The 24,499-nt window shown below is 53.1% G+C and overlaps 1 protein-coding gene across 1 annotated transcript in view; it reads right to left on the bottom strand.

Annotated features, from left to right (window-relative positions):
- The window catches only part of CRYL1 (crystallin lambda 1), an 81,066-nt gene extending 57,212 nt beyond the window's left edge, over positions 1-23,854 (bottom strand). Inside the window, exons 1-2 of the mRNA XM_057707343.1 lie at positions 23,709-23,854; positions 16,704-16,811 (exon numbers count right to left, since the gene is read on the bottom strand). Of these exons, the coding sequence (XP_057563326.1) occupies positions 16,704-16,811; positions 23,709-23,758 (158 nt within the window). The 5' untranslated portion in view covers positions 23,759-23,854. The remainder of the gene's footprint in view (positions 1-16,703; positions 16,812-23,708) is intronic.
- Between the last annotated feature and the right edge of the window lie 645 nt (positions 23,855-24,499).

Raw genomic sequence — 24,499 nt, 5'->3', positions numbered from 1 at the left:
AGCGCAGCGTCCACAGACGGGTGACCGGGTTCACAGCCACGCGATGTGGTGTCAGTCGGCCTTGAAAGGGAGGAAGTCCTGACACCCGCTACGCCACGGACATACCTCGAGGCCACCGTGCTCAGTGAAACACACCAGTCACAAAGGCACAAGTTCTGCGTGACTCCACTTGTACGAGAGACCAGGAATAACCACCTTCACAGAGACAGAGAGAGAAGGGGGGCTGCAGGGGCTGGGGGGGGGGGCTGTTGTTTAATGGGACAGAGTTTCAGTTTTGCACGATGACCAGAGCTACGGAGACGGATGGCTGTACAACAGGGTGCCTGTACTCAACATCACTGACCTGGACACAAAGATTATTAAGATAATAAATTTTAAGTTATGTGTATTTTACATTTAAACTTTTTTTTATTTTTAAAGGGTGAAACAAGGCCCGTGAGGGGTAAAACCAGAACGCAGTGGTTGCTCAGCCTCAGTGGGTCCCTGGGGAGAAGAGCGCTGAGGAGGCACCTTGTAACGTGGACCAGCCCCCGTGGCCGTAACTCACGACGCGTTAAATACACAAGGCGAGCACACACGTGAACACACACAGGCTTTCCAGAACATTCTCAGCCACTTTCACATGGTTTCAGGCCGCGGGTTTTATCTTCAAGCCGTCAGAGTCCTTCAGAGGGAATAAGCTGGGCTTGCACCCCCGGGCGCAGGGTGTCACTGGGGGTCGGGAAGGCCCGAGGGTGGGGCGATGGCTCGAGCGCGGCCGCTGACCTGCAGGGTGTGGGTCTCGGGTCAGTGGACCCAGTGCTGCAGGAAAGGGAGGCCTCGGGAAGGCCAGGCACCAGCCGTGTGAGCGTGTGGCCTGGACGGCAGAGACGGCCCCGGCGCTGGTGTCTGCAGGGCAACCCTGAGCCCAGGTGACCCACAGGCGGCCCTGCTCATCCTGTCCAGCCGTGTCCAGCCCTGTCCTGTCCTGGGGAGGCCACTGCTCTTGCAACACCAGGGCCCACGTGGGTCGGCTGGCTCCCTTGTTCTGTTCCTTCCTTAAAGCTGTGCATTTTGCATTTTGTATTAGATTTAAATTGAGGAAGAGAAACTTCCCTGATGCTGTTACTGTGAAAAAATGGAAAGATGCGCTGAAATACAGATTTCTTTATTATCTTCAAAAAAAAGAAGTTCCAGGGCTTCCTAGGTGGCGCAGTGGTTAAGAATCCGCCTGCCAATGCAGAGGTCACAGGTTCGATCCCAGCTCCAGCACAATCCCACATGCCGCGGAGCAACTAAGCCCGTGTGCCAAAACAAAAACAAAAAAAAAAGAAGCTCCAGGCAAAAAGAAGGAGCCCACAACCTGTCAGGCGGATGCAGCCTCTCCTGCTTGTGGGACGGCTGCGTGGAGAAGCCCTCAGGCCATCACCATGCAGGGGACTCTGGCTTCAACTTTTTGAAAGGAGACAGAATCTGTGAGATTTTTGTCATATAATCATTTGGGGGACTTCCTAGGTGGTTAAGAATCCACTTGTCAATGCAGGGGACACGGGTTCAATCCCTGCTCCGGGAAGACCCCACATGCCACGGAGCAACTAAGCCCGTGTACCACAACTATTGAACCTGCACTTTAGAGCCCATGAGCCACAATTGTTGAGCCTGTGTGCCACAACTACTGAAGCCCGTGTGCCTAGAGCCTGTGCTCCACAGCAAGAGAAGCCACCCTGGTGGCACAGTGGTTAAGAATCCGCCTGTCAATGCAGGAGACACAGGTTCGAGCCCTGGTCCAGGAAGATCCCACATGCCACGGAGCAACTAAGCCCGTGTGCCACAACTACTGAGCCCATGCGCCACAACTACTGAAGCCCATGCACCTAGAGCCCATGCTCCGCAATAGGAGAAGCCACAGCAATGAGGAGCCCACGCACCACAATGAAGAGTAGCCCCTCACAAGAGCTGAGCTGCAGTTCCCTGTAAGCCGTGTGGACCGCCTCCTGCGACACGGTCCCTACGCCCATCGCTTGAGCTCATCCACCCCCGTGTTCCTGACCGACATCCTCAAGTACCTGACGGCCAACATCCAGATCTACTGAGTAGAGAGGCCCTCAACAACCACAAGACGCGCATCACCCTGGAGCACGTGCAGAGTGCGTTAGACCACAACAAAACCCTCAGCAGCCTCTTCGAGCGCAGTGCCTTCTCTCAGGCCCCTGAACTGCCCCCGCCCCCGCCCGAGGAGCAGTGATGCCCAGGCCCCGGAACCCATCCAGACCTCAGCAGCAACTTCATTTTGCCCCGAAACTGCCCCCCAGATGAGGGAGGCCTGGTCTTTTGCCATCCGCATGGCTACTAAAGCGTTTAAGCCCATGGAAAAAAAAAAGAGTAGCCCCTGCTCACCACAACTAGAGAGAGCCCGTGTGCAGCAATAAAGACCCAACGCAGCCAATAAATAAATAAATAAATAAATAAATAAATAAATAAATAAATAAATAAAGAGGTGCTTTCTTAAAAAAATAATAATAATAATTTGGAAGAGCTGTAGTGTATCAGCTAAAAAAAAAGTCAGTTACACTAGTTCTTATATTTTTTCACTGAGTATTCTGGAAGAACTTCTGCCTCAAGCTCTGCAGAGAACGAACATCAACATCTGGAAAAGGTAAGACTCTAAGCCGGCTTCTCAGCCTCTCGCACCACCTGCTTCAAGGTCAAGGATGCTGTTCGGCCAGAGAGCCTGGTAAGAGGCTGCAGTGCACCAGCTTCTCCTCTAGAGGTCAGCCCAGCACCAAGACAAGACAATTGCCTCAAACTTCAGCAAAGTTACATTTTTATTTTCAATTTGGAGGAAAGGAAATATTAGCAATGGTCGGCGTAGGGTACCATATGGGTGGCCTTTCTGCATTTCTGTTTCTGAGATTGTATGCAAAACAGGCGTTTATTAATTTTAAAAAATAAGAACTTATCAAAGAAATAAAACACAAATATTTCCCAAACAGAAGAATGTGTTTCCAGGTCAGATCCTAAGCCCCAGTGTAGGGACAGCAGACAGAGGCTGCAGGCTTGGGTTATAAACTGCAGTGACAGCCGCCTCCATGCATGCGTTTCCCTAATTACATTGTTTAAAATGTAACAATCTTGGCCTTTGGCTGTGCTAGAGCATCCCTGCTGTCCCGACCTCTCTGTGCTCTGCACCCGCCCGCAGGCCCATGCCCCAGCCCTCACTGCCTGCTGCCTGTCTGTTGTCAGCCTGTTAGCAAGGCCCAAGGAGACTTCTGGCAGGCTTTTCTGCTTCCCCCTCTTCCCCCAGGGCTGAGGCGAGGAGGCTGCGGACGATGGAGAGAGTGTGGGAAGGACAGAACCGGGCGGGACCGAGCTCACGCACATGAGTCCAACTGGCCTCCGCCAACAAAAACCCTAACTCACAGGCACAGGGCGGAGGCTGGGAAACGAGAGGCCGGGCCAGCGGGGCCCCAGGGCCCAGGGATGCTCGAGCCCCCATGAAGGATCAGAATCCCGAATCCCGTTACGTCGCTGCGACGGAAAGCGTGGGGACAACGTCCAGTGCTGTCCACTCCTGCGGTGGAACGTCGTGTGGACACTTTTTTTTCACTCTTTCATCTCATTTTTATCATTTTGAACGTTTTTTAAGTGGGAAAAAAGAGGCAGAATACGAAGGTTTATTAAAAATAGGAGCCCCAGACTTCTTTTGTTTGACAGCACCAGGCCTTTAAAATCTGGAATCCCTTCCACCAAAGCTGCCCCCCACCCCCCACCGCTGGCCAAGGGCTGCGCCTCCCCGACCCCCTCCTCTCCCCATCCCTTCCTCACCCGGTTACAGGCCCAGCCCCCCAGGCGCCTCGGTCTGAAAACCTCTCAGGAAGTAAAGTTCAATCTGCTGTAGGAAGAAAGTCCCTCGTCTGTCCCACTCGGTCTCGTCCCTCGGGCGGGAGACACCCTGGGGGGCAGAGGGCCTGCTTCAGCCTCCATCTGTCGATTCCAGCAACGTTTTCCCTGGAGTATCAGGCCTTAGCCCGGTTAATAAACGTGTCCCCTGATCTCCCGTTTGTTGTTGCGGGAAGCCTCGCGGGGAGACGTGACCGATGTCCACACGCTACTTAAGTCCACGTGCCCTCCCTGGGAACATGTATGTCCACATGCTCAGGCCCCGAAGGATGAGGATGTCACGTGAATCCCCGAAACCCAGCAGCAGTCACGCCTGACCCTGCCCCCCACAGACAGCCAAAGTACTCTGATTTCTCCCCAAGTGTCAATGTACAATTAGCATATGCAATGTTGACAGATCAGAGAAAGCAAAGCCACTCCTGATTGGGAAGAAGAGTAAATAGCTGACGTGAAGCAATCATTTGAACAGTCTTGGTGACAGCCAAGGGACAGCATGACCCGTAAACACACAGACACATCAGGTCCAACAACCCGCCCAGCCCACGGCCCAACAGGGTCAACCTGTGGCGACAGTACCTGGTCACTTCGGAATGTCTCGGCCCAGGTAGGTCTGGTCCACCGCTCCCTGCGCTGCCTTGTGAAACCCCTGCAGACAGGCTCCTGCCCGCTGCTTGAGTCTCCTTTACTGGCCTGCAACACACTTGAAAAATCTCTCCGTGGATGTCTTACACGTGTTTCTTACAGTTACACCTGGCTTGCATGCATTTTCTGGTAAGTGCAGCCGACCCGGGTGGGAGCCGTCTGTCCCATCCTGGCATCTACGACCCTCAGTTACTCCAGCCAAAGCTCTGTGGGCAACGAAAAGTCAGTCTCAAACCAGCACAGACCAACCCAGAGGAACCAAGAGCAAAACTGGGTTCACGATGTTGAAGGACGTGCAGAGATCTGGGTGGCGAGGTAAAGACGGGTTCAGAGGACCAGTTACTGGGAGGTTCAGTTACTGGGGACCCGGAGCCCAGGCAGCTCCCCAGCTTCAGAGGTCACTTCTGCTGGTCTATTAGATCCGCACCCGTGTAGAAAACTGACTCATTTTAGTGGACTCGCGTTCAGAATGACCATCTCCACATGGTAGACACGGCAGTAAAGAAACTGAGAAGAGTTCACCCAAAGACAGCGATTTCCAGCCAGACGGGCAGCTGGTCCCCACTCTGCAGTGGGTGGTCACTCAGGGTCGCGATGACCCAGCCAGGGGTCCTGGTCCCATGAGGCTAGAACGGCCCCGTCACCACGTGGAAATGAGACTGAACCCAAGTCATGAGAAGTCCCGATCCCTGGGTCCACATTACGACTTTGTTTGCTTGGTTTTTGTTTTTCTACTTAAATTCTTGAGCCCTAATGTGTGCCCAGCATCAAGCATACAATGGAGAAGAAACGCCAAGCAGCGAAGCCTCTGCTAAGGGGTTTTCCAAGGTCAAGTTCCCGTCCTATTACAGGAGTTAAACACGTGAGGTTTTAAGTGGCTCATTTTGCCACCCTGTTAGAAAAAGATTAGTCTTGGATGACAGCTTTCTTATTTTTTTTTAAATTCACTAAGAACTCTTGGCATGACATGAGTTGTGATAATAATTTCTTTAATCTTCTAACGTTTTAATAGTTCAAAAATCAACTTCACCCAGTTTAAATTCAGTTTTACAAGTTCAGAATCGAGATGTACCATTTCAACCCACGTAAGATTTGCGTTTAATGGGTCTAACACACGTAGAATGTTCATGCAGGAGTAATGCGTTTCAACATTTTATTTTCTACTATAGGGTGTTCAGAAGAACCTGAGTATGGTGAGGGAGCCAGACTGCAAGGGCGGGACACGTGGCAGAAAAGTCTGAGAAAAACATAGCCACAGACTCTAGGAAAGGTTCCTGTGACTCAATTAAAACAATTACTGAGCGAGTGCACATGTTCTAGGCTCTGGGGACAAGAATCGCTCTATTTCTTGGCACAGCCTGGCTGGCACACAGCTAAATACCAAGGGGCGTCAAGAGGAAGTCACAGCTCTGTCCTCACCTGTGTGACAGCGAGAACAGGGGCCACAAAAGGATGCTCCTTGAGCACAAAGATGACCCAGCAGTCAGTTCAACCCCGTCGGGAAGAGACCCTGTTTATGCTTCTTGACTAGAGGATAAAGTTGGTTCTCCTTACACCTCGTGCCTAAGATGTGGTCAGGGACACTGCATCCTGGGGTCCTGAACCTCTCAGGACCACAGCCAACACCCAGTGCTGCTATCAGTGTGAGCCGACAGCCATTGCAGCCTGTGGGCTGACGGTTTACTTACTGAAAGAGGCAGCGATAATTCTTTTCTGGCTGAAAAAATTGTAACACTAGGAACTCCTATTCCCGACCAAAATATTCACGCAAGTAAGGTCTGGATTCGAACCTCTTAACTTGGTCTCCCTGTGCAGCGACGGCACATTTGAACATCTCATGATTTAAGAAAGGGGAGGGGGCTTCCCTGGGGGCGCAGTGGTTACGAATCCGCCTGCCAATGCAGGGCACACGGGTTCGAGCCCTGGTCTGGGAAGATCCCACATGCCGCGGAGCAACTAAGCCCGTGTGCCACAACTACTGGAGCCCACGGGCCTAGAGCCCGTGCTCCACAACAGGAGAAGCCACGGCAATGAGAAGCCCGCACACTGCAACAAAGAGTAGCCCCCGCTCGCCACAACTAGAGAAAGCCCGCCCGCAGCGATGAAGACCCAACACAGCCAAAAATAAATAAATAAATAAATTTAAAGAAAAAAAGAAAGGGGAGCAGATGGCCTTACATAAGTCACAAGACCTAGAAAGGAGAGGTGCTCCCTGGGAGGTCCCCCAGGAGGACCCGACGGCCTCACCCGCCTCTCCCAGAGGCTCTGCAGTAACACCCTGGGCAGAGCGGTCAGGTCACGAGGCCTGGAATCCACTTCCTGCCAGAGAAGCACAACCGGTTCTGCATATCAAAGCGAACTCAACTCACACGCATGTGGGTTATAAAAACAAAGCCACCCTAGGAGGAAAGAGCGGTGGTACTCAAGTCTCAGACACAGAACAATTCAGTGCATTTGCTTTTTTATAACAAGCCTGCTAACAGCAATTATTTTGATTTGGTTTTTTTGGTTTGGTTTGGTGTTTTGGTTTTGGTTTTTTCTTTTTGGTTTCAAAATCTTATAGACTGATATCTAAAAGTTCAATCTAATTGGCCACTAATAATATTTAAAAACATTAGCTCTTAATTAAGCAAAGTAGTAGGAAAATAGGAAAACCTTTAACCTGGCCTAAAAAAAAAAGAAAAAAGAAAACCCTATTTTCAATTTCCCCACGTTCTCCCTGATGGCTGAAAGGACTTTAAAAGGGGCCAAGATCTTTAATGAAACACCTAGAAAATAAGGCCTATCAATACAAATACCCCAAGAAGTAGGACAAAGAACTTTTCAAGTAGGAATCCTAAGAGTTTTCTCTGGGTTACAGCTGCGTTGGGACCGGGTCTACAAAATAAAAGATGACGCGATAACAGAACTGAAAAGTGCAGAGGTCAGCGACCGCGGTCCGCTGTTGCCAGAAGGCCGGAGAGAGAAGGATGATTTGTACATTTTTACGTGGTTGAAAAAAATAAATCACGTGTGAAAATTTTGTGGACCCCAAAGCTCGCGCTGACGGCCTGCGTGTGCGGACGCGGCCGGCCCTGGTGCGCACGCGGGCTGGCGGGCCCGGCTCCACGGGGCGGGGCCACGGAGGCCACGGAGGCCACGGGGGCCACGTGACCCGGGAGCCCAAAGCCCCGCCTCCGGCCCGCGAGCGCCCCGGCCTGCAGCCCCCACGCCCGCTGGCCCGGGGCAGCCTCTCCAGCCTGGGCCCCCCCAACGCTGGGCCGGCTGTCGAGCTAACATCTCAGCTCCAGCCCCCCCACCAACACGCTCCCCAGAAAACCAGGGGAAGGCCCCGCACGTGCGGCCCAGCACGACGGTCCCCACCGTCCCCACAGGGCCTCCCTGTGCGCGCCGCAGAAAAACCACTAACGTGGCAACAGGAGATGAATTTATCGCATTTGGTGTCATTTTGCCACCAACTCCCCCACGTTCCCTACCCCGTGTCCCCAATGGTGTCTACACGGTCAGTAAGCGCCTCCTGCTCCCTACGTCACCCTGATGAAATAAAATTCATGTTATGACAAGACAAGGACAATCTAGACATAAACGTCCCTCTGCCCGACTGGGCCTCCTCCCTCCCCTTTAGTGCTTCGTGCACCTGAAATAACCTCGTCTCCTCAGCACGGAACCCTCCTTCCGCTCGCTTCAACCCGGAGGACCTGCACTGTGTGAACTGTCAACGCGTGTCCCCGTTTCTCCTTTGTAGGAAACGGGCTTCCTTCAGCCTCCTTGACCTGCCCTGAGTTCCAAGGGGCAGGTTCAAACGGCTGCTCATGAGGGAAGGGAGGGGGGCGGAGACAGGGGAGGAGCCGTCCGGAAACATGCGTGCAGCCTTGGGGCAGCTCCTGGTACCCCCCCCCCCCCCCAAGGGACACACAGAGCTGTATCTTCAGCTCTCCTACGGAGCGAAGGCCCCCACCCAGTGGAGGATGGTAACTTCAGGCTGAGCTCAAGATTCCTGGATGCGACAAACAAATAAATATCGTATGTTAACGCATGTATGCGGAGTCTAGAAAAATGGTAGATCAACCGGTCTGCAAGGCAGAAACAGAGATACGGATGCAGGGAACAAACACATGGACACCAAGGGGGGAAAGCGGGGTGGGGGGGACGGTTACATGGGATGAATTGGGAGATTGGGATTGCCATATATACATTACTAACAGGAAAAAAATATCAAATTGTACACTCTAAATATATGCAGTTTATTGTATGTCAATTATATCTCAATAAAAGTCCTTAAAAAGATTCCTGGAGTCCCGGCCTTCACCTCACCACCAACCAATCAGAAGGAAGTCTGCACACAGTGGGAGATGACAAAAACTCTGAACCCCTCTCCAAAGGATTCTCCCTTTAATAATGTCACGGTCAAGGAGACTCTTCAGGTATTTTTTTATTTTTTCCACGAGTCCACCTTCTCCTTACATTGCCGGCCTCCTGAATAAAGCAATCTTTCCTTTCCAACCAACACCTGTCTCTCCAGTACTGGCTTCTGAGCAGTGAGTTTGGTAACAAATGTGTCCTTTGGTGTGTAACCCTTCATTCCAAAAACTTACATAACTGTGCTCTGACCTCTAGCGGGAGGAACAATCCTCAGACTATCTTTTATTTTTAAGCTCTTTATTGGAGTATAATTGCTTTACACTGTTGTATCAGTTTCTGCTGTAAAGCCTCCCTCCCACCCTCCCTATCCCACACCCCTCTAGGTCATCACCCATCATCGAGTTGATCTCCCTGTGTTATGCAGCAGCTTCCCATGAGCTATTTTACATTTGGTCGTGTGTATATGTCAATGCTACTCTCTCACTTCGTCCCAGCTTCCCCTTCCACCGCCCCCCCCCACCCCCGCTGTGTCCTCAAGTCCATTCTCTACATCTGGGTCTTTATTCTTGCCCTGTCACTAGGTTCATCAGTGTCATTTTTTTAGATTCCATATATATGTGTTAGCATACAGTATTTGTTTTTCTCTTTCTGGCTTTCTTTGCTCTGTATGGCAGACTCTAGGTCTATCCACCTCACTACAAATAACTCAATTTTGTTGCTTTTTATGCCTGAGTAATATTCCATTGTATATATGAGCCACATCTTCTTTATCCATTCATCTGTTGACGGGCATCTAGGTTGCTTCCCCTCCCGGCTATTGTAAATAGTGCTGCAATGAACACTGTGGTACGTGTTTCTTTTTGGATTATGGTTTTCTCTGGGTATATGCCCAGCAGTGGGATTGCTGGGTCATATGGTAGTTCCATTTTTAATTTTTTGAGGAACCTCCATACTGTTCTCCATAGTGGCAGTAACAATTTCCTCAGACTTTCTGAAAGATTGTCTCCTGGGTTATAATCCTCAGGTTGGCCCAAATAAAATTTTCCATTTCTTTCTTAGATTAACTATCAATTAATTTTTTTCATCTACAACCTCCACTAAATCAAATACTAAGTTCTTTGTGCTACCTTGTTCCTTCCATACCTTTGAAACCATGCACCTCAGTTTGGAACTTGAATCCACGTGGCTGGGACTCGAACCTGGCCAAAACCCAAGGTCTTCCACCTGAGATCACACACCTGGTTTCAGGACTTCATGAAGCTCAGGTTCACAGAAGGAACTCAGTGAGAGACAAAGTGATAGGTAAGAAGTTTATGTAGAGATTTATTTAGAGAGAAATGCACTCTGCAGACAGAGTGTGGGCCATCTCAGGAGGCGAGAAAGGCCCCAGGGGATGGTCAGTTATTGTAAGGGGGAGGAATTCCATAGGCTGATCGGTGGGCGGAGGATTCCAGAGGTGGGCCACCGCCCACTTTCGAGCCTCATGGTCCTCCTTGGAACCGTCATGGCGCCTGGAAGTCGACTTGTCCACCATCTTGGACCCATTTGGTTCTAATCAGTTTATGTCCTGTCCTCAGGCTGTGTCATTCTTTCAGAGGTTGTGCCCTGCCTCCTTCCCTCCTATTTCACCTTCATGCCTTTTAAAAACACGCTGACTCAGTCTGAGGTTTATGATTGGTCAAGAGGGTACTTTCTCAAGAGGGTACTTTCTTCTGCATCGCAACAGCATTTAAAGACTTTTGAAGACTCCCACTTCCAACGCAATGGTGGACCAGAATCTCTGATGGGCCTCTGTTTACAAGGTCACAGGATCCTGCATAAGAATAACGTCTGTGCATCAGGGAGTCACAGAAAGCAAGGAAAATTTTCAAGGCTCCCCCTTGAAATAAAGGATAAAATATAGAGAAAGAACTTGATATACAAACAGCCAAAAGACATATGAAAAGATTCTCTACATTTGTCATCGAGGAAACACAAACTGAAACAATGAGATAACACTTCACACCTCTTAAAATGGCCAAAATCCAAAACACCAACAACACCAAAGGCTGGTGAGGACATGGAGCAACAGGAGCGCTCATTCGTTACAGACAGGAATGCAAGATGTGCAGCCACTGTGGCAGACAGTGTCACAATTTCTTACAAAAGCAAGCATACTCCTACCCTATTGAAACAGGAGGGAGGGGCAGGGCACAACCTCTGAAAGAATGACATGGCCCAAGGACATAGACCTATTAGACCCAAACGGGTCCAAGATGGTGGAGAGGTCGACTTCCAGGCGCCATGACGGTTCCAAGGAGGACCATGAGGCTCGAAAGTGGGCGGTGGCCCAACTCTGGAATCCTCCGCCCACCGATCAGCCTATGGAATTCCCCCCCCTTACAATAACTGACCATCCCCTGGGGCCTTTCTCGCCTCCTGAGATGGCCCACACTCTGTCTGCAGAGTGCATTTCTCTCTAAATAAATCTCTACATAAACTTCTTACCTATCACTTTGTCTCTCACTGAGTTCCTTCTGTGATGAGACATCAAGAACCCGAGCTTCATGAAGGCCTGAAACCAGGTGTGTGATCTCAGGTGGAAGATCTTGGGTTCTGGCTAGGTTCACTCGTCCCGGCTGCATGGATTCAAGTCCCAACCTGAGGCACACGGTTTCCATGTGACCCAGCAATCACGCTGCTCGGTATTTACCCAAAGGAGTTGAAAACATGTCCACACAGAAGCCTGCAGGGATGTTTATAGGAGCTTTGTGTTTGTCAAACGTGAGAGCAACCAAGACGTCCTCTGGGAAGTCAGTGGATCAATAAACTGCGGTGCGTCCAGACAAAGGAATATTACTCAAGCCGAAAGGAATGGTTATGAAAAGACATGGAGAAAACTTAACTGCATACTATTAAGTGAAGGAAGCCAGGGTGAAAAGACCATGTGCTTCTAACCATATGACATTCAGGAAAAGGCAACACTACTGAAACAACGAAACAGTATCAAGATCAGTGGTTGCCAGGGGTTTGGGGGGAGGGAGCCCAGGTGAAACGGAGCTCGACCCTGTGGGGCCCCCCGGGTACAAAAGCCTTCCTGTGTCCCCTGTTCTCGTTGGCAGGAAGAGTCCCTTCAGCCTCACAGACCTGCCCAGAGTACCAAAGGGCAGTTTCAAACACTTGCTAATCAGGAAGGGAGGGGCAGCCTTAGGGCTTTCCTTGTCTTCCAGCAGGTAAGACTCAGAGCTCCCAGGGCAGGGGCTCCATCCCTGGTAGGGGAACTAGATCCCACATGCATGCCGCAACTGAGAGTCCACAGGCCGAAACTAAGACCCAGCGCAGCCAAAATAAATAAGTAAATACTTTACATTAACTAAATAAAAAGTCATGGCTAAAAAATATTAAAAAATATATATATGTATTGCAGCCTTGGTGCAGGGTCCCAGTTCCTCCTCAAGGAACATAACGCAGCAACACCACTGTGCCCTTCTGCAGAACCCAGGGGGTGGGTGATAACCTCAGGCTGCACACAAGATTCCTGGAGCTCCAGCCTGTGACCTGTGATCACCAACCAATCAGAGCAAAGTCACACACCCTGAAGCCCTCACCCCAAATTTTGCCTATTAAAAACTCCCTAAAGGGACTTCCCTGGTGGTGCAATGGTTAGGAATCCGCCTGCCAATGCAGGGGACTCGGGTTCCATCCCTGGTCCGGGAAGATCCCACATGCCACAGAGCAACTAAGCCGTGCGCCACAACTACTGAGCCTGTGCTCTAGAGCCTGTGAGCCACAACTACTGAGTCCACGTGCCACAACTAGAGAAAGCTTGCACACAGCAATGAAGACCCAACGCAGCCAAAACAAACAAAGAAAGTCCCTAAAAGCCACCAGGGAGTTCGGGTCTTTGTGAGCCCCCCACCCCCATCTCCTTGCCTGGCCCTGCAGTACACCCCTCTCTGCTCCAAACTCTGACCTTTGGTTTACCGGCCCTCACTGTGTGTCAGGCACACAAAGTTGCGTTTGATAACACAGGGAATTTTCAGGGCAGTAACTTTTCTGTATGATTCTATAATGGTGGATACACGTCCATTTGTCTGAACCCACAGAATGTACAGTAAGTCCCCTATGTGCGAACGAGTTCCATTCCGAGAGCGCGTTTGTTAAGTCCAGGGGTAGCCTGGGTACCCAACTAACACAATTGGCTGTATACCGCTGCTTTTACGCTTGCTTCCAGACATCCTGGGCTAGAAATAAAGATACCGTCCTTACTACTGTACTCTGTGCAGTACTGTATAGTAAAGCACACGAAGGCACAGCCACCTGTAGACGGTGCACGACGTGACAATGTACGCCAGACACCTGAACTAACTCACGTGACCGGACAGGCAGACACACGCTCACATCTTTGAAGTTCACAGCTGAAGGTTCACACGTAGGGGGCTTCCTGGGCAACGCGAAGCGTGAACTGTGACGTAAACTGTGGTCTTTGGGTGAGGGTGATGTGTCACTGCAGCTGTCACACACGCACCCCCGGCGGGGGATGTTGATGACAGGGGCTGTGCGTGTGTGTTTGCGGCGGGGGGTACGCGGGACGCCTCCGCACCTCTCCGCAACTTCGCTGTGAACCGCCAACCGCTCTAAATAATAAAAGCTTTTTTAAAAAGAGAAAACCTAGGACTTAAAAAGGAGCTATTTAAAAATATTTATCAACTAAAAGAAATAAAAGAACTGAAGCCAGCAGAAGGCAGGGTTGCCCTGAGGGTGCACGCACGAGGGGCCTGTGCCTGAGACCCCGGGTCAGGAGTGAAGGAGACACCATCAGACCCCAGTCAGTCCCAGAGCCAGGCGGGCAGAGAGAAACCCCCAGCGGGGAGTTTACGCTGCCCTGCACGGCACCAGGGCCGGGGGCGGCTCTCCACAGATTAGGGCTCAGAGACCACCAACCACACAAGGCCACAAAGGGGAGCAGCTTCTTCTCGCCCCAAAACACGCCCCCTCGGCACGAGGGCCCAGCAGGTTCAGGGAAAGCTCCTTCCTTCCCCCTCAAGGACCTACAGTCACACTGGAAGGCGGGCTTGGGTCAGAGAGATGGTTCTGCCTGGGAAACACTTGCACCACTGGGCAGCCTTAGTTACCCCAAGGTCTCCCCTCCTTCCGGGGACAGGCCTTCCCTCCTCTGTATCCTGATCCCCCCCCCCACCCCCCAGGCAGGGTTTACAGAAGCCTCAGCTGCCTGGCTGCCCAGTCACGGCTTTCTCTCCCGTGAATCGGTCTTAGATCAACTTAATCATTAGACCAGCCAAAGAACCTAGAAGGGAAGACGGGAACATTTTTCTGCCCCGACCGTGGAAAACCACCGCCAAGTTTATTTTTCTTCTTAGCCCTGTTACTATGGTGTGTTTGCTCTTCCAAGAACTGGCACAGAGCTCCTAAAAACCCTTGGAATTTCCTGCGAAGAGAGCACCCAAGGTGACTTTGTTATGTTGATGAGGTGACCTTGGAAAGCTGCCGCGGCACCCACCCAGTAAGGACAGTCCTGCCCCGGACCTGGGGGAGGGAGAGGAGCGGCCAGTGATTCAACTGATCTCACCGACAGTGCCTGAGTGATGCAGCCAAATAAAACCGATGTGGGGGTGAGAGAGCCTCCGGGCTGAACGGGTGGAGATGGGGGGGGCGGGGCGCCCAGAGGGCAGGAGAGCTCCACGCCCCTCCACACGTGCCCCTGTGCATCTCTTCTTCTGGCTGTTGATCGCAGCCCTCATACCCTAGCACCTGCATTACCGGTACTGAGAAACCCGTCGTGAGTGCGTCGCTGGTCTCCGGAGTCTGTGAGCTGCTCTAGCCAGCTAAGCAAACCCAAGGAGGGGGCCGTGGGAACCCTGGACCCACAGGGCGGAGCACAGGCGACCACTGGACTTCGCTGGTGTCTGAAGTGTCGGGGGCTGGGGGGGGGGGGGCAGTCCCTCGGGACCAAGCCCCTCACTGCGGAAGCGGATGGCATCTCTGAGCTGAGCTGAGCTGAGCTCCGGGACGCACAGCTGGGGCCGGAGGGCTGCTTGGTCTGGGAAAACCCACGCTCAGGGGTCTCAGCTGTGACACACGCGGGGGGAGAAACGTCTTCTGTAAAGGGTCTCACAGGAACATTTGAGGCTCTGTGGCCGCATGAGGTCTCCGTTACACATTTTTCGTCTTTTTTAATCCTTAACAATGTAAACCCATCCTAGCTCGTGGGAATTACCGAACTGGCCGGAGCCCGGATCTGGCCGGACGTCGCCCCGTTGGCCGGCCCTGCTGCCGAGACGCCAGGCACGTCAGGGACTCCGTCCGGACCGCGTGCTGCCCTCCTGAGGGCCTCCGTCGGCTGTGTTTACCACTTCATCGCAGCCTCCGTGCCCAGCACCCAGGAGGGGCTCCGTCAGCATTTGTGAATGAATGAAAGTGGGACTACGTCGGTCAGGAGAGAAATGTTTCCCCCTCAAGCTCCCCTCTGATATCTTCAGTGCAGGCGCTGGGGTCCCCCCAGGTCTCCCCGAATTCCCTTTACCAGCCCACCCCCCCCAGCCTGTGAACCGCACCTGCCCCTCCCTCAGGGCCCCGCCCTGGACCCGGAGGCCGGGACTCGCCCCAGGCAGCAGTGTGAAAGCAGCACCCTGCTGAGCCTGGAGCTCCTCCCCAGATCACACCTTCCTTATCTGACCCGGTCTCTCAGGGGTTTCTCCCAGAAGCACTTTTTATCTCAGGAATCCAGGTCTGAGGAACCTGATCTAAGACAACCCCAGGGATTGATTGGAATTATCAGGTATATGATATAAACCAATCATATATTGGTTTTAAATGCTCAAAGCTTTGAAAAAATGGAACCACAAACAATCAGCAAACAATGAAAAACTATTAAAAATCAGTAGGTATAGGGACTTATGGTGGTTTCAGGTTTTGGCTTTTGCTCCTTTTGTTATGTTTTTCAACTTGACATTTCACCTCGTCAGCAGCTACAAGTTACTCTAGGTAAGAAGCAACTTGACTTCTCTGGGTTTTGGGTTCTTATCCATTACACAACAAAGTTGGACTAAGGTCTATAATTTCTTGATGCTTGCAGCCTGACATCATACCCTATATATTATTCCCTTCAAAGAGTCAACGATAGGGCATCTTTTGTTACACAGAAGTGCACGTTCAAGTTAACGATCATGGCTGTGCCCCGGAGAAGGAGAGGAACCACCCACCAAGCCACACCTGAGCGGGTCAGAACCACGATTGGTGATGGTATCCTGGCGAGGCCGAGGGTGGGGGCGGCAGGCGGGGATAATGTCGTGAATCAGTTTGGTTCTTCTGTCTTTGGCCTCCCTGTTTCGGCCTTTTCCCTTTGGTTCCTATTCTTCCTCTTCCTGGGACGGTCCCTAAAATGCCACCCTCTGCGGGCTGAGGGCTCCGCATTTGCTAAGTCCACCTACCGTCGCGCCTTAAACAATCGTTATCACAGTTGATTCTGGTCCTGCCAAGTCGGAGCAACAGGTCAGAACAAGCCTCGGGGCCTCTGCTGCTGAAACGCAGAGTCCACGCAGCATAAAGGGACACAGGCCAGCAGTTCATCGACTCACTGGGGCTGGACACCAAGGGTCTACACTCGGTTCCTCTACTCCCCTCACACGTCTTCACCACCCTAGGTCCTGTCCTCACAGTCTGAGCCCCTGCTCTGCTGTGAACCCAGTTCCCCATCAGCCCGGGCTTCACCAGCTCCAAGGCTGCGACACCAGAGGAGAGTGAAAGCGCAGGGCTTCACAGCCTCGAGGACCCGGGAGACGAGACCCCCTGAGGCCACGGGCCGCGGTGCAGGGACTCACCTGATGCTGTGCAGGGCGTCGGTGACCTGCCGCTGCTCTATGTCGTACAGTTTCACCTTGAAGCCTGCGCTGGTGAACAGCATGGCCCAGCTCCGACCGATGAGGCCGCTGCAGGGAGAGAGATCCAGAGGCCGCCGTTAGCTTGAAATCGGAGCCATTTCCATTCCTGGCCCAGGAGGAAAGTTTCAGATTACACGGCATCGCATTCCTAAAATATTTGATATCTCAAAACTACACATTTTGACAGCGGTATTTACTCAAAATGTTGCTTCCACGCAAGGGCTCCTGTGTCCTCACTCCAGTGCCCGCCCAGGCCCCGCGGGGAGAAGGGCTGAGACAAAACCCCAGCAGGGAGCGGGCAGGGCCTCCAAGCCCTGGTGACCCCCACTGACCACTCAGCCACATCATGGGATCTGAAGAACAGGGACAGCATCTTCCCTCTCCTCTTCAAATAATTTCTGCTACCACCACCAGCACTCGAGGCAACGCTGAAACTGTAAACGTCTTGCCTCTGCCAATCTTACGACAACCCTACAAGCTTAAGTGCTATTGTTATGTCCATTTTACACGTGGGAAAACTGAGGCACAGCAGGGTCCCAGCTACACAGGCTCCACGTGCCAAGGTGGACCAAGGGGTCTGGCTCCTGAGTCCTACCTGCTGGTTCCTCTGCCCACCGTTTCAGACCCAGCAGGAAAGGAAAAGATAAAAAAAGGTTAGCAGTGCCTGTGTGGAGCCCTGGGAGCCCAAATCTTGGTTTCTGGCATCATCTCCAGTGAAGGAAGCGGGCTCAGTGGCCCTCCCCTGAAGCATCCTCTCCGCAGGGATCCGCCTGGACCCTCCACGTCGCCCCGTGGGACTCTGGGGAAAGGGGCTGCTCAGCTGCCGGCCTGCAGTGCTCTCATGTCTCCCCAGCACTCGGGAAACGGTAACAAGGCACATCATTAGTTTCCTGGTAGACGGAACAGACAGTCCACAGGCTTCACCGTGGTGACCATGTGAGCTGCTCGGGGAAGGGTGCTAGAGCCGCAGCTAGGGGATGGGCCCCAAGAAGGGCTCTCTCCACCCTGCCCCTCAGCCCGCCTCCCCCCAGCTCAGCTAATCTACGGTTCAGGTTCAGGTTCAGGTTCAGGTTCAGGTTCAGAAACGTTCCCAGCCTCAGAGCAGTTGAAGGGAGGAGCCTCCTGGTGACCAAGCTCCTTCCTCAGCTCCCGGCTGCTCAGCCACAAATCCACGCCAGGTGGCCTGGGGAGGTGTCTGGTTACAAGTTACCTACATGAAGCCACTGGTCCCAAATACCGAGTGCAAACAACTAAAAGCACCTCTACTCAACTCTTGGAGATGGGAGCAGCATTCCCCAGCAGATGGTACCCCAGAATCTACTGCACGACACATGCCTTCTAGAATTGAGGTAAATGTACTTATTATGTATGTACAAATTTTTTGTTAAACCCTCAGTGCCCTCCACCTGCACTGTCCAATAAGGGGGACTCCAGCCACATGCAACTATTTACATTAACAAAAATTCGATTTGAAAATTCAGTTCCTCAACAGTACAGACCCGTTTCAAGTACTCAACAGCACATGTGATCGTGGCCACCTCCTTGGACAGCAGGGGTGGGCAGAATATTTCCATCCTTGCAGAGCTGCTCTAGAGCATAGGAGGGAAAAAGAAGCCCTGCAGAGCACAAGCCAGAGTCTGAATGAGGTAGTCCTGCAGGAAGACATCCTCCACCTCTTCACACACACTCACTCTCCAAGCTGCAAGGCCCAGGTAAAGGCCAGGACCATTCATGCTGGTCACCCCCGTTGACCTGCCAGGGACTGGCTGGTCTGAAGCAGGATGCACTGCAAGTGTAGAAACATACTGGATTCTGAAGACTGTGCCCAAAAAAAGAATGTGAACTCTTTCATTAATACTCTTTATATCACTTATTCATTGAAACTATAACACCTTGGAAATATTTTGCTAAATAAAATATATTACAATTACTTTCACCATTATTTTTTTAATGTCACTACTAGAAAATTTAATTACGCATGTGGCTTGCATTGTTGGTCTAAGGGTCAGTGGCAACTTAAACGATGTCTAGAACTGTAATTCCATCATTTATCCTTGTCTTTTGTCATCGGGACACCTAGTTCCTCCCTGACGATGCTCCCAGCCTGGGCTCACACACAAGTAAGTCACGTGTCACATCTGCAGGGGGCGGGGGGGGAGGGGACAACGGGACAGGCCCCCTGGAGATGTGTTTCCAACCCCCCCATCAAAGATGTTTCCACAACACTCAAGCCACCATGGTGCTCCCGTTTGGATACCGGCTGCCAGGTACATTAACTGGTCTTAATAACCTTGTTTATGGCTAAACGATCAACATGAGACAAATGGCCAAAAGGAAATAATGTTTACAATTGATAAATACACACAAATAGCAACACACTCAGAAGTAAAAGATGAACATGCCAAACAGAAGGGGGGAACCTGAATAAAGTATGTGAACAAACTAACTGAAAAACATACTCTACTGCTTTAGTTCAAGGATAGCAGACAAAACCCTGTCAGGTGACACCCCCTCGCCAGCTCTGGGGGTGGGTGGGGGCGTGTATACATTGTCTAAAGTCTCTGGAGGCAGTAGAACAGTGTATCAAACTGTGTGTATGATACTGGACCCAGGGATTTTACTTCCAGAACTTATCTTAGGTTAATATAAGCAATGCACAAAAACAGTCACTCACAGTAGAATCTATACTCGCAGAAAAGTAAAAACTACCCATCTCCTATTCAGAAGTGGTTAAATAAATCACATACAGAAAAGGCACACATAGCAAACTTTTTAACCGTTGTTGACTACAGAGGTGGGAATGTGGCTATATTCTTTTTTCTGTATTTCAGCTCTTCTGTGTTTGAGAATTTTCATAATAAAAAGCTGGGGAGAGATGAGTTATATACCACACAACAGGCATTAAAGACAAAGTGCGTTTATTTTTATTGTCATGGGTTTCAAGGTCTGAATGGCCCCTGTTCCTCTAGAGGAGGGACCATGAGCAGAAAGCCTAGCCCTGGGGACCCCCCGCTGTCAGTTATGATGAGTGGACGAGATGTGGACACCAGCACCCTGTGCTCGCAGAGGCCCGAGCGCCGCTCTCCTGAAAGCTGGAAGTCAGCATCAAGCAGTGGGGTTGAAAGATGATGACGTGGGGGAGGCAGCGATGGGGGGGGACCAGGGGGTCTCCAGCCAGACCCGAAAGCGGGGCAGACAGGCTCACAGCTGGCTCGCCAGTTTCAGACGGCTTTCTGGCCCCCAGCACCACCTTACCTGGGGCCCAAATACAACTAGCTTCCCGTCCTTAGAGCTAACGTCTCCTGAATCCCTACAAACCTGGGGACCACACAATGAGCCCTTATCATCCTGACGAATGCCTCAAAGCTTCCAATGCATAAACATGGATTGTACTTCAAAGGCTACTGCCAGGTGAATTTACCCTGTGGCATAGCAGCAAAGCCTCTGGGGAGAAAGGCGAAGCAATAAGATTGGTTCCATTCTGATTTTATCATTAACGGCACTTAGCTTTGAATAAGTCCACCCTAGATACTTTCTAAAGTAACTTTCCTTCTGCAGTTACTTAGTTACCTGGCAAAAGCTGAAGTAAAACAGTTGATCTCAGTCGGCTATGGAATATTTGCCAATGAGAGCTATTAAGGGGCTTCCCTGGTGGCACAGTGGTTAAGAACCCACCTGCCAAGGCAGGGGACACGGGTTCAAACCCTGGTCTGGGAAGATCCCACATACTGCGGAGCAGCTAAGCCCACAAGCCACAACTACTGAGCCCACAAGCCACAACTACTGAAGCCCGCGTGCCTAGAGCCCGTGCTCCACAACAAGAGAAGCCACCACAATGAAAAGCCCGTGCACGGCAACGAAGAGTAGCCCCCGCTCACCACAACTAAAGAAAGCCCACGTGCAGCAACAAAGAGCCAACACTGCCAAATAAATAAATTAAAAACAATAATAAGAGCTATTAAATATTTCTAGGAAAGGCTCGCTTAGCACTGAATTGACAACAGAGGTAGCTGGAGTGTCCTAGGGTTTGCTCTGTGTGTCTGTGTATATGTCTGTGTGTCTTGTCCTTTAATGCAGAAGTAGCAGGAAAAAAATGTACGCCTCAGGAAATTTCTTATAAAGAATGTACGTAGTCACCCCAGAGAAAAATTCTGGAATAAGTGAAAACAAGTTCAGGGGATGCGTAACTTGATACACGACAACACCCCAGCAAGCCTTCCCGCTACACATCTGCTATAATAGCTCAAACATCTGTCTACTAGGACCAGGCATGAGGGACATACAACTGGCGATGACACAGTTTCTACTCTAAGGGGAGAGGCCCAGAGGCAGAACTTTTCCTGGAGGAGGTGGTCCCTGAGCTCAGTCCTGAAGGAGTGTGCCCAGCCAAAGAGGGCAGCAAGAGGGCACAGGAGGCCCTAGGAAGACAGGCTGGGACCTGGGACCCACGCCCCTTTGCCCCAGTGTGGACACTTGAACAAGGTCTCCTCCAGCAACAGGATACAAAGAAACTATACGGGGCCAAAAATACCTGCACGCAGGGGCAGAACAAGATACACAAAGGCCAAAACCCAACTGCCGCTTCTGAGGTGTTGGCACAGAAGCAGGTCCTACGCGTGACCGCTGCGCACACACCTCCAAGGGGGTGGGCTGACCACCGAAGCCGCCCCTCCAGCTGGCCACGGATCTGTCCCCATCCTCACCCTATGAAAGGGACCTGCCCCCACCCCCACCCCTCCCTGGCTCACCCTCTGCTGCTGCAGCTCGAGTCCCAGTGAAGCCTGGCCTGAATGTCTCCTCTGGCCTCTTATCAATTTCTGCTGATTAAAGAGCCCAAGGACCCTGACGGGTAACACCAGGAATACAGCCACGCGGGCCCTCCTGGGCAGGTCCTAACTTAAAACAAGCTCAAGGCCTAAAACCTCGGTAAACACAGGGCAGCGTGTGTCTGGACGCAGAAATCACATTCTGGCTGCGAAACACCAGGATCTGGTGAGCTGAGGGGGCCCAGAAACGAACGCCCAGCAGCCCCACGGAGATGGCTTCGGGAGACGCATGTCTACTCCCGTTTTGTAACGTGCCCTCGCCAGATCTTCCCTCTTCCGTGTTCACACAGCCCTGGACCCAAGGGGCTTTTCTCTCCTTTCTTCATTCTTCAAAAACACACTCTTACTGTCTCGGGCCCACCGCTCTGAGTGGGCCCGCCTTGCATGCTCTCCAGAAAGCTAAGTGCCCTGAGGAAGAATGACCTTGACGGAAAGATCAGTGGAAAAGAGCTAAATAGAGGCCGTATTCCTAGCAAGCACCTTTAAGAGGGACTCTGGTAATTATTAAGAAAAAATAGAAAAACAATGGCCCAATATGTTTCCAAAACTTTGAAATATGTTTATTTCGGTCTGTTGAAATCCAGGAACAAAACTCGACCAGGTTCTAGCCAGTTAATTCACACTCCCCAGCCCCATCTTTTAAATGTATGTTTCTTGGAATCACATATGGGCTTGAGAGAGAGAGACAAGGGGTACAGGAGGGGAGACAGGAGAAAGAAAGGGACCAGAGGGGACGGAGGGGCAGGGAGGAGGGAGGAGGAAGGGGAGGAAAACAGGTGATGGGTGCTTTCTGAGGTGCTAAAGGTGTGGGGGAGACAGGACTTGTCTCCTAATTCCTGCGGTCAATAAAGTTTGCCAACCGTGTCTAATTCCTTGTCAACCTCCCTCAGTCAATCAGAAATAAACTGACTCCCGAATCGCAGGGCCTTCCGGCAAGAACCATAGCCGCAGATGGGCACAGCTGACCCTGGAACGACAGGGTCTGAACACCACAGGGCCACTTATATGCAGGCTTTTTAAAACAGTAAATCCTACGGCACTTGGGATCGGCGGTTCGGTACCGCTGGTGAGAGGGAACCGGCGGTCAACCACACGGGCTTTGCCGGTGGGCATGCACGGGGGCGGGTCCTGACCCGGGAGTGGTCCAAGGGCCACCTGTACAGTCAACGCCACACTCCACTCCACAGTGCTGGGTGTGGGCAGGACACCAGCCCCAGGCCGTGCTTGATACACACTGGACCCTGGACAAAAGGTGCAAGGCAAGCACAGTCACCTCGCCCGGGACAAAGTACACTTCTTTCTATATTTCATATCCCTCCAGGAGGCTGCCGCACGCCCACGTGCCCGGGAAGCGCAGGCGCACGGGTAACTCCACGCCTCCGTGTCGAAGAAGCAGACGCACAGCATCCTGGCTCCTTCCTCTGAGGGGCCCTAAGGAGAGACGGGGCCCTCGGGGACGGGGCCAGGCAGGCCGGCACCTCGGCGGCGGAACCGGGCACCGAGCCACCCACCAGGTGCTCCTCACGACCCGCAGCAAGTACTGACAGGTGGCTGGATTGCTGTGCTAGCTCACCCACGGAAAGGTGCTCGTGGTCGCCTTTCTTAAAAGCTGAAAAGAGCAGTTGTTTTAAAAGAGGGACGCAGCACAAACCGCGGATGGAACTGAAGCTGCTAAACCGACACACACGTCCGGGCGAGCCCGGATGCCCCCCGGATGCCCCCCGCACACCGCCCCCCGCCCCCCGGGTGCAGGGGGGCCCGGCGACAGCCTCGGGCCCAGCGCGAGACCCTCCCGCCACGCGGCCCCGCTCGCCGACCCAGACCCGGGCCCCGCGGCGCCTCCGCGCGCCCATCCCTCCGACCGGAACACACTCGCGCGGCCCCGCGGCCCGGCAGCGCTGCGTCCACGCGCAGCCCCGAGCGCCGCCGTCGCCGCCGGGCCCGCATCTCCCAACCCCGCCCGCAGCCCGGCCGCCGCAGGAGCCACACCGAGCCGCGCCCCGCCGTGCGCCCCCGCCCGCGCCCCGGGCCTGCCGGGTCCCGGGAAGGCGCCGCGCCCGCCGGAGCCAGCGCCGCGCCCGCCCGCCAGCCTCCCGGGCGCCCGTGCTCGAGCCCCTACCTGCCGATCACCGCCACCCCGCCGGGCGCCGAGGACGCTGGGGACGCCATGGCCCGCGCGGTGCCAGAGCCCGCAGCTGCAGCGCGCGCCACCCGGGCACTGGCTCCGCCCGCCACGGAGCCGCGACCGGGCCCGGGGGCCCGGCCCGTGGGTGGGGCGCGGGCGGAGCCTCCACCTCTCCACGCCCCGCGGGCGCGCGGGGCTCCGGGCGGGGCTCGGGGCGGGACTCGGGGCGGGCAGGGCGCTTGGCACCGCGCAGGGTGAGGGGGGCCGCCCGGCCCGTGGCGGGCGCGCGGAGCATCCACGTCCCCTCGCTCCGGAGCGCGCACGGGAGGAGCTGCGGGGAGGACCACACGCACCGGGCGCCGGGTGGCAGAGCAGCCACTTCGGGCTCCAGCAACTCACTTTGTTTTGGCCAATTCCCAACCGCGCCCCTGAAGTCGGTGCACGGGGAGGGGACACCAACAGACCAGGACAAGGCGCGACCGCTAAAGGACTCCCCCAAGTTGCCCCTATAATTCCCTTCCCGTGTGAAGACATTAGCAGCACTTCCGTCCACGGCCGTTCAGGCTGAGCGGAGCACGGTTGTTGCTGGGTTCTCACTGGTAGTTTCCAGGAAGACCCCGCCTTTCTCCGCAGACGCGGCCCAGGCCCCCGAGCCTTGGGACGGCAGATAGACAAGCTGGGGGGCGAGGGGGGGCGAGGGGGGGCGTCCACCCGGCTGGAAGGCCTGGAGCCCCTGCAGCCAGGCTGCGCTCCTCCGCCCAGAGGCCCAGCTGGTTTCTGTTCCT

This window comes from Hippopotamus amphibius, chromosome 14 (genome assembly GCF_030028045.1).
Source record: "Hippopotamus amphibius kiboko isolate mHipAmp2 chromosome 14, mHipAmp2.hap2, whole genome shotgun sequence".
NCBI classification, from domain to species: domain Eukaryota; kingdom Metazoa; phylum Chordata; class Mammalia; order Artiodactyla; family Hippopotamidae; genus Hippopotamus; species Hippopotamus amphibius.
The sequence above is the reverse complement of the archived record's forward strand: the minus strand, read 5'-3'. Positions and strand labels throughout refer to the sequence as shown.